General features: G+C 41.1%; 1 protein-coding gene across 1 annotated transcript in view; it reads left to right on the top strand.

Moving 5' to 3' along the window:
* The window catches only part of LOC308334086 (E3 ubiquitin-protein ligase rnf213-alpha-like), a gene marked incomplete at its 5' end in the record, with an annotated part of 41,155 nt that overhangs the window by 19,289 nt on the left and 4,559 nt on the right, over positions 1-17,307 (top strand). The window contains 34 exon segments of the mRNA XM_080790674.1: positions 54-3,647; positions 3,913-4,043; positions 4,131-4,226; positions 4,316-4,437; positions 4,534-4,647; positions 4,900-4,946; positions 4,948-5,089; positions 5,387-5,522; positions 5,943-6,128; positions 6,270-6,394; positions 6,510-6,670; positions 6,784-6,987; positions 7,447-7,634; positions 7,734-7,851; positions 8,986-9,086; positions 9,176-9,361; positions 9,699-9,844; positions 9,970-10,072; positions 10,215-10,329; positions 10,576-10,783; positions 11,114-11,313; positions 11,519-11,641; positions 11,775-11,885; positions 12,093-12,335; positions 13,012-13,099; positions 13,267-13,301; positions 13,505-13,608; positions 13,994-14,150; positions 14,295-14,472; positions 14,588-14,682; positions 15,147-15,398; positions 15,781-15,913; positions 16,105-16,182; positions 16,413-16,593. Of these exon segments, the coding sequence (XP_080646800.1) occupies positions 54-3,647; positions 3,913-4,043; positions 4,131-4,226; positions 4,316-4,437; positions 4,534-4,647; positions 4,900-4,946; positions 4,948-5,089; positions 5,387-5,522; positions 5,943-6,128; positions 6,270-6,394; positions 6,510-6,670; positions 6,784-6,987; positions 7,447-7,634; positions 7,734-7,851; positions 8,986-9,086; positions 9,176-9,361; positions 9,699-9,844; positions 9,970-10,072; positions 10,215-10,329; positions 10,576-10,783; positions 11,114-11,313; positions 11,519-11,641; positions 11,775-11,885; positions 12,093-12,335; positions 13,012-13,099; positions 13,267-13,301; positions 13,505-13,608; positions 13,994-14,150; positions 14,295-14,472; positions 14,588-14,682; positions 15,147-15,398; positions 15,781-15,913; positions 16,105-16,182; positions 16,413-16,593 (8,201 nt within the window).

Below are 17,307 nucleotides of genomic sequence, written 5' to 3'. Positions count from 1 at the left end.
TTGGATTGAATTTGGCAGTGATCATTTATACATGCATCTTAATCTCTTTTCAGGTTGGAAAGGAAAGCTTTCAATTCTTTGAAGTTTTTCCAAACATCCTATGCCGCCCACCAAAGGAAGTTATGACAATGGAAATGAGGAAAGGAGAAAACCCAGACTTTGAGAGTGATAACCCTCTAATGGACGATGTATGTTTCCGGAGTGAAGAATACCAAAGGCCATACCAGTATCTAAGTCGTTTTCACAAGCGTGAAGATCTGGACAACTTCACGTACAATGGCATTGAGGGAACACATGAAGAATGCCTTCAAATCTTCTTCTTCTACTGTGGCATAATTGATCCATCATGGGCAGAGCTAAGAAACTTTGTGTGGTTCCTTAATGTTCAGTTGCAAGACTGTGAGAATTCTGACTTTTGCAACTTTGAGTTCATTGGTGACACCCTTCAGGGTTTCAAAACCTTTGTGGTTGAGTTCATGATCTTGATGTCCAAAGACTTTGCCACCCCATCTCTCTGCATTGCTGACCAAAGCCCTGGAAGGCAACAGATAGACCTCGCTGGACGAAGTGAAAAAGACTTGGCTCCATTCCTCCTCAGAAAGAGGTGGGAATCTGAACCACATCCCTATATCTTCTTCAATGGTGACCGCATATCCATGACTTTCATTGGGTTTCACTTGCGAGTCAATAATGAGAACGGGGTTGACGCCATCAACCCTTCTACAAATGAAGTCATCAAGAAAAACATAATGAGTCAGCAGCTGTACACTGCTCTCACACTTCAGAGGGTCCCTTTCAATGTGGACTTTGAACAACTTTCCAGAGCTGAAAAGATTGAGTATCTGTGCAATGTGCTTGGCATCAAATGGGCAACAGATCCAGATGAAACGTATGAGCTCACCACTGATAACATACTCAAAATGATGGCGATCCACATGAGATTCAGGTGTGGTATTCCAGTCATCATCATGGGAGAAACAGGATGTGGAAAGACGAGGCTCATTAAATTCCTGTGTGAATTGAGAAGGTGTGGAGCACCCACAGAAAACATGAAACTCATCAAGGTGCATGGTGGCACTACATCAGAAATGATTTACACCAAAGTGCAGGAAGCAGAAACCCTTGCAGTGACCAATAAAGATGAACATGGGTTTGATTCTGTTTTATTCTTTGATGAGGCAAACACTACTGAAGCCATCAGCAGCATCAAGGAAATCCTTTGTGACAACACTGTGCGAGGACAACAACTTGCCTCTGAAACAGGGCTACAGATTATTGCTGCATGTAATCCTTATAGGAAGCACACAGACAAGATGATCAAACGTCTGGAGGATTCTGGATTGGGCTACAGAGTCAAGGCTGATGAGACTGAAGACAGACTGGGATCCATCCCTCTTCGCCAGTTGGTCTATCGTGTCCATGTGTTACCTCCAAGCATGATTCCTCTGGTTTGGGACTTTGGCCAGCTCAATGACCAGACAGAGCGTATGTACATTGAGCAAATTGTCCAAAGACAGGTAGATACCAACTCAGTCGACAAGAAGTACGTCAGGAATATAACTGAGGTATTGTCCGAATCACAGAGGTTCATGAGAGAGAGGAAAGATGAATGTAGCTTTGTCAGTCTCAGGGATGTAGAACGTTGCATGCAAGTGTTTGCATGGTTCCTCAAAAATCACTCAATGTTCTATAAGAAACTGATTGAACACCTCCAGAAGAAAGAAGTGAAGAAGAGTTGGAACTGGAATGAGCAGCAGAATTTTCCTACAAGTGACAAAGTGATTTGGGCACTGTTGATGGCCATTGGGGTGTGCTATCAGTCCTGCTTGGAGACCAAAGACGACTATCAGAACAAAATCAGCCAAATCCTCCGTGGTGACTACAGTGCCAAGAGAATCAGAGCAGAAATTCTACTCATGCAGGATCTTCTCATTAGTGGCATTCCAATGGGTGAGACAATCGCAAGAAATGAGGCTTTGAAAGAGAATGTGTTCATGATGGTGATTTGCATTGAGCTAAGAATCCCCTTGTTTATTGTTGGTAAACCTGGGAGCTCCAAATCTCTGTCCAAAACCCTGGTTGCAGATGCGATGCAAGGCCAGGCATCACATTCTGAACTTTACAAGAAGCTGAAGCAGATTCATCTGGTGTCTTTCCAGTGCAGCCCTCACTCAACTCCTGAAGGCATCATTGGCACCTTCAGACAGTGTGCCCGTTTCCAAGAAAGCAAAAACTTGGATGAATACATCTCAGTAGTTGTACTAGATGAGATTGGATTGGCTGAGGATTCCCCTAAAATGCCATTAAAAACCCTACATCCATTGCTAGAAGAAGGCTGTATTGACGATGAGCCTCTACCTCACAAGAGAGTTGGTTTCGTTGGCATTTCAAATTGGGCATTGGATCCTGCTAAGATGAATCGAGGAATCTTTGTATCCCGTGGTGATCCAAGCAAGAGAGAGCTCATCAAAAGTGCAGAGGGGATATGCTCATCTGATGTCACAATACGTGAGAAGGTTAAACACCTCTTTAAGCCATTTGCAGATGCCTATATCGAAGCATTGTGCAAAGAGGGACAGGGTTTCTTTGGCCTGCGTGATTACTACAGCCTTGTAAAGATGATATTTTCCATTACCAAAGCCACAGACCAGAAGCCAGAGCCAGAGCAAATAACTGAAGCTGTCCTTAGAAACTTCAGTGGAAAAGATGATGTGGATGTCAAGAGCATATTCAGCAGTGCACTGAAAGATGACTTTACTGATGACTGCATCAACACTATTGACCTGGTAAAGCAAAGTATCAATCCCATTTGCCAAGCAGAAGAAGGTCGCTACCTTCTAATCCTCACCAAGAACTATGCAGCTCTCCAGATTCTACAGCAGATGTTCTTTTCAGACCACAACCATCCAGAGATAATCTTTGGATCAAGTTTCCCCAAAGACCAAGAGTACACACAGATTTGCAGGAATATCAACCGTGTCAAGGTGTGTATGGAGACAGGACAGACTGTTGTTCTTCTGAACCTCCAGAACCTTTACGAAAGTCTGTACGATGTGCTGAACCAGTACTATGTTACCCTTGGGGGTCAGAACTATGTGGATCTTGGATTAGGAACCCATCGTGTAAAGTGCAGAGTTCACAAAAACTTCCGGCTGATCGTCATTGAAGAGAAAGAGATTGTCTACAAACAGTTTCCTATCCCATTGATCAACAGGTTAGAGAAACACTACCTTGATATCAACAATGTCCTCAGGGATGAACAAAAGGATGCTGTCACACAACTACAGAACTGGGTCGAGGACTTTATGTCCACAAACGGTCTCCACTCCACGACAAAACACTATGTGGCAAGTGATGTCTTCATCGGCTTCCACTCAGACACATGCTCCTCTGTGGTCCTGCAAGTATCGGAGAAACTGAAGGATGAAGCAGATTCTGTCCAGAGCATCCTGGACGAAGCCAAGCACATTTTGCTGAACTGTGCAACTCCTGACTCAATCGTTCGACTGGAGCACTCCAATTTGCCTGCAGAGGAAAGGGAAAGCTTAGTACAAGAATACTTTAAAGGAGGAATGCACAGATCCCTGAGCGACTTCATTTCCATGCACACACAGCAAGAGGAGCAGTGCCCCGTTTGTTTTACAGAGGTAATAACCTTCACTAAGCTATCATAAAATGAAAGGACACAGTGCCCTCTTGGAATAGTACCAACCAAAGATTGGAATGTTAACCTTTGAATTTACTGTTAACACATTATCAACCTCTTTTACCATGCCTACCATGTACCTCATGTACATCAGTATCCAATCTAATTATCCAAATATTAAGAACAGGCCTGGATCCTCAGGAATCTCAAGTTTTATACATTTGGTAGTTGTATGTGGCTCTTTAAACCCTTGTGCTGTTTTGAAGGTCACAACATTCTCAAGGCTAATGACTGCAGCAGACGTTGAACAACTCAAAGATATGACAAAACTTGAAGACTGCAAGCTGCTGTTTCTCCATCAGTTTGACACAGAGTTATCCTTCCTCAAAGAAATCAGGTGTGTAGATACAGTTGCTCCAGCAAGATTTGATTATTATTTTATAATGTAGTAAAATTGAATGGCTACTGTATGTCTTGGTACCAGGGAGTTTCTTGGCTCAACGCAAGGAAACAAAGTGCTCATCATCCAAACAGATTATGATGAGCAGCCCCACTGTATGAACATTCTTTCTTCAGCCAAGTAAGTCATATGGGCAGGGAGTTTACATCACTACCTGGCCTTCAGTTGGATAGTTATAAAGTAAAATCTTGCATTTGTTTGGGTTATAGGTACTCGTGCATCAATGAAATAAACAAGAGAGCAACTACCGACGGCCGCAGGATGTTTGTGTACTTTGTCACCAAGCTTCCTCGCATAGAAGGGGGTTCCTCCTATGTTGGGTTTCAAGGCGGTAAGGAACATAGTCAGTCTTTGGTCAACATAGTGTATATGCAAAGCACAATAAACAACACTATTTGTATTCATCTTACTTTTTACTTTCATTTAGGACCTTGGAAGTCAGTTCACATCGATGATCTCAGAAGATCAAAAGAGTTCATATCAGATGTCCATTCCTTGAAAAATCTATGCATCAGCCAACTGTTTGAAGATCCACCTAAGGGTAGCTTTCGTAATATATTATATTATTATTTATACCTCAGATTCTTTTTTAAATGTTAATTATTAATTAACTTTGATTTATTTTCCAAGCCATGGAGACAAATGAGCGACCAGAGCAAGCCTGTGTAAGTAATCCAATTCCTAAAATCACATAAATGTTCGTTGATTTGAAATTTGTATGTTTCCAATTGTAGTAATATTCAAATCTGAATAACAATTATTTTCATTCCCTTATCCCCAAGTACATTTGCAGAATTAAGATTGTCTCTTAGTGCCATGAGTAAGAGTGTGTACTTTTCAGGTTTTGTCCAAAGAGTTTGACACAGCAGATCTGGTGAGGAGTTGTGTGCAGAGTGCAGTGAGCATGCTCAGAGATGAGGATGACAACACTGGAACTCTAAGCACCAGAAGAGTTGAGAACCTACTCGCACTTCTAGATGATAGTATGTTTAAATCTTTATTATTAAGTTGATTAAGGATAATATTAGTCTTTGTGATTTTCATAAAGTTATATGACTTTCATAGAGCACCGAAGTCCTGACATCACTCGTTTTTCTCTATGGAGTATAACATGGGGTCATCTTAAAATCGTCTCAATTGTGGTCCAAAAATATACAAACTGTCTCAAACCTGTGGACTTAGCGCCCTCTAGCGATATTGACGTCAGACTTCGGTCCTCTATTGGTAATTGTTTTGCGGATTTAATGGCAAATTAACATAAGTATATATTCTTTTTTAAGCTACATTTTTTAACATCGTGAGGAGACGTCTACACTCACTGTTGGAGCACCATGAGGCCAATGTCTACCTCCAAAGAAACTGGGTTCTCAGAGAAGCATCAAACATCAATGCTCTACAAGAAGGAGGAACATTCACGTAGGCTTCTTCTAGACTAATTTTATGTCCCAGTGCAAACTATATACATTTTGTTATTACATGACCAGTAGTCTCTCGAGACAGACTGTTGACTAACGTCAAGTCGTCAAAGGTGCTGTTTTTCCTTTGTTTGGCCAATGGGTACCCATATTGCATGATCAGATACTAGCTTATCTCATTTTGAAGTGTGATTCAATCTACAAGTGATAAGATATTGTCATAATGTCCAGAGGAGCTAGACATGGCCAAAGCATTTCCAGGGGTCCCCAGACAAAAAACGTTGCCTTTAATAATAAATCAAGCTTCATCCGAGGCACTGCTGATCAGTGCTGAAGACATTTAATACTCTAGTGATTTGTACCCTGAAGAGAAGTGTCTTTATGAATGCTACATTACGGTTCAATGTTATATTTCTTGCAGGCACACTCTGTGGAGGAAGATCCAAGCTGTCATCACACCTCTCCTGGCTAACGTGGTCTCAGTCATCGACCGTGATTGCAATTTGGACCTCCTGATGGACAGTGGAGACGACATCAGGAAGTTGTGGTTTGAGATTTTTGCCAACAAGGACATGCTTGATGTACCTTCTGTGAGAACGGACAGCCAGTGAGTAAAACTTGATGCCTGAACAGTAATCATGGCACTTGGTAACAACTAACTGTCATTCCTTCAGTAATCAGTTTGCAGAATCCAATCTGACATGTTGATATTGTGTGGTGGTAAGTACTGTATCTGCCTGATTCACAGATCTACGGTCTTTATGGTGCAGAGCCATGTCACAGCTGGGAGGACCATGCGCTGTGCTCTGCCGTTCAGCTGGTGGATCAAAGATTTCCTGGAGGAACTCATGATGCAAACTCTCCGACATGAAAGTAAATTGCTCATTAATATTATGTCGCAAACTGAACGCTATTGCCTTGAACCTTGAAAGCATCAGCCCTGTTGCACTTTTATACCTTACTTTTGTTCGTTCTTCCTTTTTTTTAGATCCCAACCCACGTCAATTCGAAGGAGTATTTGGGAATTTACCACTTGGTCAGTATATAGGCCAAAACCTGAATGACAAAATGAAGAGCGAATTCTTTCAACGGTACCTGCAGGATTTTATCTTGATGACAATGAATGTAACAACCGATGAAGAATTACGGGTAATTGTCCTCAATTCCATTTCCAACTGTACATCTGTTATTTTTGTTGTAAAATCAAAGGTTTGCTAAATGCACATTGCACATCTAATTCCTTCTTTGCATGTTCTCTACAGCTTTTGTGTGAAGCCCTGACCTGCAGTGTAGATGAGCTACAGAGACGAAGAAACAGCGATGAAATCCCTTCTTTTCCTCAGATCCACATAGCCTACCATTTCTGCCACAGCCGACTACAGAACCTGTCCAGGATGATTGCCCTCCAGCCTCAAGTTATTTCCCATTTGTCAAGGAACCAGCACAGTAGGAACTTCCCAGAGATGGTAAAGTCATACTACTTTAATAATGTTATAATATCTTTGTAAAGATGACTTAAATGCTGTTTATAATATTTTGTTTTTCAGAGCAGAGAATTTCTTTTGAGCTTAAATGCTAATTAGTCTGTCAACCGTTCTGTTTTGGTCAAACCTTTCACCTTGAAGGCAATATCATTATATCCATGGAACATAAAGAAAAATTGAATGTAATTGTGAACATTGTGAACAGGCTCAGCATTGTATTAATAACTGGTTCAATTCCTATGAATACCATACAGTATCACTCAATATTTGGAGTAATACTTGGGCATGGTACCAAAAGTATCTCTTGAATCTCACTGAAAATGCACAGTTTGGTGAGCAATGTTTGACTGAACTGAACTAGTTCACACGACTGCCAAGTGATGGCAAATGCTAACATTCTGCAAGTAAACTAAACCCACAGCTCGTACAACTGTCTTCAAGGTTCAGGACGTGCATGCAGCAGTGGCTTGTATTGAATTCCTGGAGCCGCCTCAGTTCCATTCTGAAACACAGTGCCAGGACTGGCTGCAGCAGGTCAAGAGGATTCAAGGCTCAATAGAGTTCATTTGTTCTCGGCAGACTGAGAACAAATTTGGAGACAGATGCAAACACAGACTCCCAGAAATTCGGTAAATGCGTGTTTTTAGATTACGACTACTATGCAGAGATTTTAATGAAAATATTTTTTTGTTATCAAAGTGATTGTGATCTGGAATGTGATTTTGCAGCAATCGCTGGAACCGTATCTACACCCTGTGCTTGTTTGTGGAGCACATGTTGCTGGGAGTGGACTCTGAGGACGAACTGAAGACTGTGATCCTTCATCACATTCACACCGTAGGCAGGGTGAGTGTCTCTGCTTTACTGTTGTATGAATATTAAACATAAATGTATTTTGTGCATTTGGATAGTTAAAAAATATTGTATGGATATTACACTTCACAATATGGGAGAAAGTAAATTAGTTTGCGATTTATTGATCTTTAAAAAAGTATGCTGGCCTCCTGGCGGCGCTATAATAGGCCAATGCGAAAAGGGTGCCTTTTCTTTTTATGCCTTGGATGGCAATTGGATGATTTGAGGCATTTTGTTCCAAAAATGTGTTTTCGAAAAATCCACCTGTTGGTGGTGCTATAACAGGCCAATGTGAAAAGGGTGGGATATATTCCTCAGCCTAGTAGGAAAGTCAGTGAAAGATTTCACGTAAATTTCACGCTGCGTTCATGATTTGAGGCTTTTTGTTCAAAACGGGCCAATTAGGATGGAATATGATGAATACAGATCCAGCTTGAACACATGACTATAGTGATAGTGTGTAACAATTTGTGAGATTTTTGGACATAATCTGTAATATAAAAATATAAAAAAAAATGTTTGCCTCCTGGTGGCGCTATAACAGGCCGTTCTGGAAAATTTGGGGCAGAGGTTCATCGTTGGCATCCAGGGAGTGTGTGTGCAAAAGAATGGCATCGACCGGGTTAGCGGTGCCGGAGATTAGCTGGTAACAGATGGACGGACGGACACACACGGACGGAGTGCAAAACATACTCTCTCCCCATGCTTTCGACCTGGTGGAGACAATGAAAGCACAAGTCAATACAAGAACTGTTACTTGACGAAACATGATTAAGCATTTACACTTGTTTACAACAGGGTCCACCTTTTCAATTCATCAGATTAAAAATTACTATTACAAGGTACAGACACTAACAAAGAAAAGCAGTGCCATGCAGTTTCTTCCTTGCAAAACACATTTGAGTTTAATGTGATCTGCCCATTAATTTTGAGATATTCTGTGTCAATTATAAAAAAGAAACAAATTGTTTGCACTAATGTGGCAGAGGTTCACTAAAATCAGTAGAGGCTATACTGTGATGAATGTGCTCAGCGTCTTATTTTGCCATAAATCCATTACGACTTATGTGCACAGATCTCACCGCAAAATACACACACAATATTTTTTTCTCTTCTCTGTTTAAGGTGCTTGCTGAAAACTCGGATGTAAGATCTGAGAAAGCTTTTCGAGCTGTGATTGAAGTCTTGCAGTTGTGCAAAAAAGGGGCGTGTGATCAGCTTTGCAAGTAAGAACATTTCTTTTCATAGTTGCCATAGTGCCTCTCTTCATTCCAGTTTTATTTTTCAATTTCAATTTGCTTCCATTGTGCTGAAGGTTTGGTCTACAATGCCGGGTTTGCATGAAAGAACCCCCAGAGCCAGTGGAGCTACCCTGCCATCACGTCTTCTGCCTGCAGTGCATTGAAGGATGCTTTCAGGGCCAGGCTCAACAAAGGTCCTGCCCCATGTGCAGGCAGGACATTCCAGATACATTTGATCCAGAAGTGTCTGAAGAGATCAGGTCTGATTTATTTTAAGTCTGATCTATTTCAAGAACGTATTTTATTTAACAATGTCTATTAAAATAAATAGTATTCATTTCGGATAATTTTGCGTGAGTGAGAGAACAAGAGAGAGAGACGGCACTGAACGGACACAATTATTTAATGGAACGCACTAATTTCTGGCAAAACAATATCACGATATGACAGACATTTTTGAGGCGTTACCCCCTCCTATGTCCCAGCTTTGAGTGTTTGTGGGTTTGTGTTAACACAAACCTTGTCCTAACACACAGGCGTGATTTTTAATAGTTGATATAGCTCACGTTTGTAATTTTTTTCTGTGTGACCATACAGGGCTTCTATCAGTAAAAACACAGACTTCAGGCAACGCTGTGATGCGTTTTTCATCGAGCTGGTGTCCACGGTGTGCTTCAAGGACAACACGCCACCAGCAGAGGGCGTCATTATGCACCTTCTCTCCTACCTTATGGTTGAGACAGGTATTTAAACAAATGTAACAGTAGCAGTAGATTGTCTGTGATGCTCTATTATTATATAATCCAAATGTTCTTATTGTTCAGTTTGTTATCTTTTGAACCATAACATGTTTTATGTTTTACACCAGAAAACCATCAGATTCACACTAAGGACTTGTCGCCCTTTGATGAGTCTGTGGACAAGAACCCTGTGGTGCGCTCTGTGATTCTGAAGCTTCTTCTAAAGTACAGGTTTGTATAGTGGACTATAACCCTATAGTGTTGAAACTGATTTGTCTAAATTCATAGTAATATGGATGCAATATGGAATCCATATTAGAATAGATGGCATTTATTAATAGAATTGTTCTGTTATTGTTCTCTTTTTTTTTAGTTTCAATGAAGTCAGAGAATATTTGCAACAGCATTTGTCATCTGTGGAAGTCAGTATACTTGTGGGAGAGGAGGATAAATCAGAGCTGTATTCTTTGTACATCAACTGCCTTGAGGTAAATTAACACTTTTATGACTACAATCTTGTATAAACCGTGTTCCCTATGGTGCCTTTATTTATTTAAATTAATTTGTGTAAGATGCTTTATAAAGCACTTTAAAATGCTTTAAACCTCTGCAAACACAAGCACTTTACTTCCGTATGCTTGCATAATGGGACAATACAAATCTCGATTCTTGAATCTATTTCTTTAAAGAGTGCTCTACAGATATAACTAAAACTTTAACAACCTCCTGACCAGGACTCCCTGTGGGACAGTATGCCCCAAGAACTCACCAGAGCTGAGGAACAGTGTGCATATTTCCGTGAAGAGACGGCATTCCTAAACAACTTCCTGAACTCCATCACCCAGTCTCCTGTAGAGGTGTCCATCGAACACCTGCAAGACATCGCCAGAATCCGTCTGTCCCTCAGCATGGCCTCTGAGATGATCACTAACTTACCTTCTGGTGAGAAGCAAGACTTTACTGGAATATTGAATTTATGAGATGAGTGAGGTACTCTTCTCCATGTACTGTACAAGTATCTGTCATTTGGAGAGTACAACTTCTTTAGCTATTGCAGGAATTTTTATATGTTGTGATCTATGACCATTTGTATCTGCACCAAAACCATAAGACACGTCTTGGACATTTAAATATCTTGGCAGTTGAATACGTTTTATTCAGTTCCCTCTCAAAGACATACTGGCAACCTGGAATTCAACAAAGAAGACTAAGATTTTAAAAGGGTGTGCGTTATTCTAGACTGTCCTGCTGTTTTTCTGTGTTTTGTGGCAGACGAGAATGTTCAAGATATGGTCAAGGAGTTCCAGGATGCTGTTGTGGGTTTCTGTGAACGGAGCGGGAATGACTGGTTCAGAGTCTACCTCATCCGTAAGCTCAGCAGCCAGCGGGGGGTCGAGGTGGTCCAGAGGATGGTGAAGGACCCACAGTTCAGCTGGCTCTTCCCTGTCGAGGTCCACCAGCAGGCATACAAGGTGATGCTAATATGATGCTGTTCTTTAAGCAGTGGCTCAATTTTGACTATTTGTGAGGTAACCTGCTAGAGACCCAAATCATGCATTACAGTTTCATCTGGTTAGCCTACGAAACGAAAGTGTAATGTAACAAAGACAGAAATGATATTTTACAATCCACCTTTTGATCAAAATTTAAAGTATTTCTCCATTGTTGGTGGGACAGAATGCTGATGGATGCCAGATGGACCAGTACCTTGTGTATGGGGAAGAATACAGGGTCATACGTGACACAGTTGCTGCGGCTGTGATGGGCGGAAGTGTTGATGAAATAGAGGCGGCATGTGAGGTATTGCTCTCATCTCGCTCTCTGTTACCGCATCATGCAATCATTTCTCATATACTTCGACACAATGAGGACACACATATTAAACTCACTATATTCAAAGTTCTGCTAATAATTCATGCATTTTATGTTTCAGAAATTAACTGCACCTCCAAGAAAACGGACTCTATATATCCTCCTGGCTCTTTTCAGAGAGGTGACGGCTCTGTACAGATCTGCCAACACAGACCTTCATCCTACTCCTGTGGTAACAATGTGGAAACATTGTTTTAACGTTTTTAAAGTGTTTGCACTCTTATAATAAGTATACTAATATTATATTATAATACTTTTCTTAAAGTATGTTATAGTCACTGCTAAATGACACCAGCTTTAAGCTCATCTGGTTGCCAGTGTGTTTGCTGAGTTTCTTTCTTTTGTTTTCTTACTATTATCTTATCTTTACTTATATCAGCAATGTGAAGCATTTGAAGAACTCATCCAGGGCTCCAGGTTCTTGTCTTGTGGACAAGTCAGAACCTTTGCAGCAGCCTTGGTACACAACAGGTTGGGAGCCTTGACCGTCCGTGCTGGTCAGAGGGTTGAAGAACAGGTTGTCATTGATCTGACAGTCCACCTGGCCTCTATGCTCCTCACTGGGACTGATGGCTTACTGGGACCCGTCCAGCAGCTTGGCTTGTCCCCTAACAACATGCGGGTAAACAACAATACTGACAACTAAACTATGATCAACCTTTTGATCAATATATGCTATGTAAACTAAGTTGATTAGTATTTGTATATAGTCTTAAAGGCATAGGATGTAGTTGGTGGTCCTGAGGTACACTTTTCATACTGTATTTGTAATATTAGATGTCAGTTGAAGTGGTTTGAATATTCGTCCGCAGAAAATATTCGGCAGAAAATGGCTAAAAATGGCCCAAATAGGCAGAATATATGTCACCGAATAGTGTATGCAATGAATGCATTCAAAAGAGCTGAATAAATGTTTTATGGACCCATAATGGTTATTATTTAAGTTAAGTTTTGCCATAACCATTTATTTTCCCATAAATCAGGTAGCTTTAAGGTATGGCCATGACAGCAATGGTAGGAAAAAAGTATATAGTATATATATAATATTAATCATATTCCATATTCGGTTTCGTCCAAGAATTTCCCTTTCGATGCATCCCTACTTTCATTAGTATTGGAAAAAGGACATTTAGTAACAAACATTTAGTTACCATTATGTCACATCTTGACTTGTTGTGATGTCTGTTGATGTCTGTTTTTAGAATCAATCTTCTTAATTTTAATGTTACTCTTGTTAGTGTCTTATTTTGCCATATGGACCAATACAAATGAACTGATTCCCTCTTAACTTATTACAGATGTCCTTTATACCCACAATGCCTGATGACATGCTAGCTGTAGCCCAGAGGATTATAAAGCAGGACTATGGGGAGCTCACATGGTATGGTAAGTATTAGACACCTGATAATACATAATATTGTGGAGTATGGTCCGGTTCGATCACCTGGTAACATACCCTCTTTCATTTAGCTTTGCAAATTCAATTGGAGTCTGTGTTCTGTATTGTACATTAAAAGCTAATGTTTCATGTATTGATTTTCTTCCCCCGTTAGTGTGCCCAAACAATCACCCATGTTTTGTTGATGAGGTAAGTTAAAATTACATTTAACTTTATACTGTACTCTGATGACATGATCTGATGCCTGATGCATTGTTATAGAATTGTTGCTGCCTTTATAGAGAACACAAAATAAAGCTGAGCACATCTCAGTAAATGTTATAAAGGCGAGCCAGGTGAAAGAAAAGACGTTCTTGCATATACTGATGGAAAATTATTGTGTGTCTCTGTAGTGTGGCATGCCCATGCAGAAAGGGACATGTCTGGAGTGTGGGCATGAGGTTGGAGGAGAGAATCACTTAGCTGTGGAAGGATTCAGACCCATACAGCAACAGCAGTAAGTTATTAACTACATTAGAACCAGTGATGATAGCCAGACTGTTTGATTCGTTGGGATTACTGTAGTCAGTAACTATTGGCTACAGGCCAGGGAGGATAGGTGATCGGACCACAGCCACGTCACTCTGACTCAGACATCTATTGGTCTGACAAAAGAGGCTTATTGGTCAATTCCAATAGTTCACTTTTAGCTTTTAACTGGCATTACTTAGGACATTGACTTGCAAAACTAAAATTAACAAGGACCGCAGGGTGAAAGGATGTCATTTACCAATTTTACCAGGATGAGAGGATGTCATTGCTTGTCAATAGTCAAACCTGTTTCATTTAGAGGCAACGTTATCTACTGTAATAGTCTTACCTCACCTCATGTATTTTTTTAGGGTGGATAATACGAGGCCAGGCCACATCCTGGGTGACCCACAGAGAAGAAACAATCCAGACACACTGGACACTAAAAACATGTCCCTTACCCCCTTCACCTTGGTCAGGCTGCTGACACATTTGGCCATGCTCCGGGGAGCCTTCGAGCATCCACAGGTACACAAAGGATCCCTTGTTCCAAAAGGAGGAAAACTAAATGAGTGCACTGGTTGGAAAGTTATCACTCACATTGGTTGGGAGTGAAGGATAAAGTTAACCCCCCCCCCCTGCTAACCTTACTGTTGTATTATGCCCTTTCAGTTGATACAGCAGGTGATTCAGCCTCCTGTCCAGGATCCATGCTTGTTTCTCCAACAACACCTTCTGAAGGACATGGAGCAGCTAGCCCAAGCCTTGGGGAAAGGCGCTGATGACACAGTCACCACTGTCCACTGGATGATCAAGTCCCTTCTAGAACCTAGAACACACACCACTCAATGTACAGCAACGCACTACGTGTCCTTTTCCATATGTCATGTTAGGTTTTCAGAACATAAAGACATAAAGATTAGCTGTTGAATTTCACCACATCTTTCCTGTTTTACTTTGTTTAGGGCCTGCTGGCTATAATCCCCAGCTATTGAACAAAGAATCCAGAAATGCATGGGAGACTATTGTTGCTACAAACATCATGGCACCACAGCTGAGGGTAATAATGCTGTCTTTATCCTTTGCACTCAATTTGGATATTTCAGTATGACTGTCCTTGTGAAGTGATCTTTGATAAACACAACAAAGCATTGGGCATCAGCATGACCAAATATGCATGTACAGTATATACCCGTACGGTAGGAAATGTATACCATGAATATTTCAAGAATATTCACAAATTGGCTGATAATATGTGGGGAAAATACATCCTCAAAATGCATTTTCATAAATATGCATGAATTTACTGTACAGTGTGTCTGCTTATATATTTGGTGAAAAAAATTAAAAAAATGTTTTGCTGCATGACATTCTACTGTGACACACACAGTAGAATGGAAATGTTATCATTCCCACAAGTTAAAGTGACAGGATTATAACAATTCAACAAATGCACCAATACAGCACAAACACAATAGAGATTTCATACAGCTGTTCATGTTTTGAGTCTCTGTTTGTCATCAGGATCTTGATGGTGTGCTAAGGGACGTCAACACCGCTATCAGGACAGACTCTCGTGTCTCGTCAAACCTCCTCATGAGCCTGACCTATGAGGATGAGGTCCCCATGCTGACCTCCCTGCCTCGAGGGTCCCAGCTCCACTGCTCGGCAGTGTGGAGCTGCAGGGAGAGACTTTCCCTGCTCAGCCTCAAACACATAGTGGAGCACCACGACCAGAAGGAGAACCTTCCTCTGCTCTGGAGGTTTCTGCAGAAGGTGAGAAGCTGGCTGAGCTCCCATGAAATGGCAAATGATGGTTACATAGATTGAGCATTACATTTATCCATTCACACACACATTCATACACCAATGGCGGAGGAAACCATGCAAGGCACCAACCTGCACATCGAGAGCAAAGGTGTTGAGAGTCTTGCTCAAGGATACTTTGACAGTAACTCTGGGGGAGCCCAGGATCGAACTGGGAACATGTGGCCACTCTACCGGCCACTCCACCCCTGAACCACTGCCGCCAGAGAGAGAGAGACAGAGAGAGAGAGAGAGAGGCAGGATTCAATCTGAGGTCTGCACCGTGCCCCATGCAACATGGCCCATGCGTCATGCAACTTGCTCATGCAACATTTTTTTGTTATTTTTACAGGAGACAGAATTTCGACAGATTAAGTTCCTTCCAGACATACTGAACCTTCAGAAGAACCTGGTGAGAAGGTTCCAGAATGCATCTGATGAGATACTTGGTTCCATTGAAGAATTCATTGGCAGACAGACAGAAGGTATCATCATCGGCCATGATGATTAATAATAGTACATCTACTGTATTTTTGCACCATAGTCTACTGTATTTTTGCACCATAGTCTGTCTATATGTTGAGATGTCGACAAATGTTCGGAATCCTTGTGTCCCTTTTCTGTTCCACAATGGTCCAGATGAGATGTAATGTAACCAACTAATGTTTTGTTCCAGGAATGAAGACGTGGTATGAAAAACACATTAATATCTTCCTGAACACATGGAACCTCCTCAGAGTGTCTGTAGCCAGCAGTGAGTCCATCACTTTTAACCACTTAATCCCTGTATTAAGTATATTCGTAGTCGTGCAATGAATAGCGAACATAGATGATTTATGAGCATTTGATATGTTGATGAGTACTATTTTGGATGTTTTTTACTTTTCTTTTTTTTCCTGACATTTGTTTTTGTGGGGCTGAATTAAATACAAATACATTTGAAAGAACACGTTTCTCACCGCTGTATCCTCCCCTGACTTGCAGGTGAGATGAAAATCCCAGAGGAGTTTTGTGGAAAGGATTTGGACCTGAGCAGTGACCTTCAGTACCTTCTCCCCCGGCGACAGGGAGCGGGCCTGTGTGCCACCGCTCTGCTCAGCCACCTGTTGTCACTGCACAACGAGCTAGTCTACGCTGTGGACCGTCACACCAAGGAGGACTGCAGGTACATGTCGGATCAGGTTCTGTGATGCACAATGCAGAGACAGCAGGTTCAATCCTGCAGTCCTGACTTCATGGATTCAAGTTCTCAGTCGCCACGGCTGATTTCAGTCACTTGGATTCCATAGAAGCCAGCATGTCTTCTATGGAAGCATATTGCACAGCGAAAATATCCGAATAAGCTTGTAGATAGGCTTTTTTTTAATTATTATTAATTAATTATTATTATTAATTATTTGAGGGGCGCCCTCCTACATCCAGTTTTAGGTTACCGTCCACAAACGTCGTCTTAAACACGTGAGTGTACTACAAAAACCTACACTCGAATTTGGGGGCAGATTTTACACTCAATTGATAAATGAGGGCCATAGTGTCTATTTTAGGTCACAATGATAAGAGCGCCCCTCACTTCACACAGTGTGACTTCTAAAAAATTAGAGCATTTGATGTGGTCAAACTAGCGATATGTTAAGAAGCATGTTCCATAAAACCCTAATGGTCATGGATATTTTATAAAGGCAAAGGTTAAAGTCTCAGTCTGTGTTTTCTTTTCCTGGATGGCTGTATGTGGAACGGAAAGAACGCTATTACAATACTAAAACAATCATAATGTTACATATTGTGTTAATTGTTTAGAATTAGGAAACGGCGTTCGTGTGGGAGGCTCCTTTCACACTGACTTGGCCAATTTTCAGTCGTGAGTTAATTTAGCTTTAAT

Source organism: Protomyctophum bolini (assembly GCF_963924005.1).
Source record: "Protomyctophum bolini genome assembly, chromosome: 19".
NCBI lineage: Eukaryota > Metazoa > Chordata > Actinopteri > Myctophiformes > Myctophidae > Protomyctophum > Protomyctophum bolini.
The sequence above is the reverse complement of the archived record's forward strand: the minus strand, read 5'-3'. Positions and strand labels throughout refer to the sequence as shown.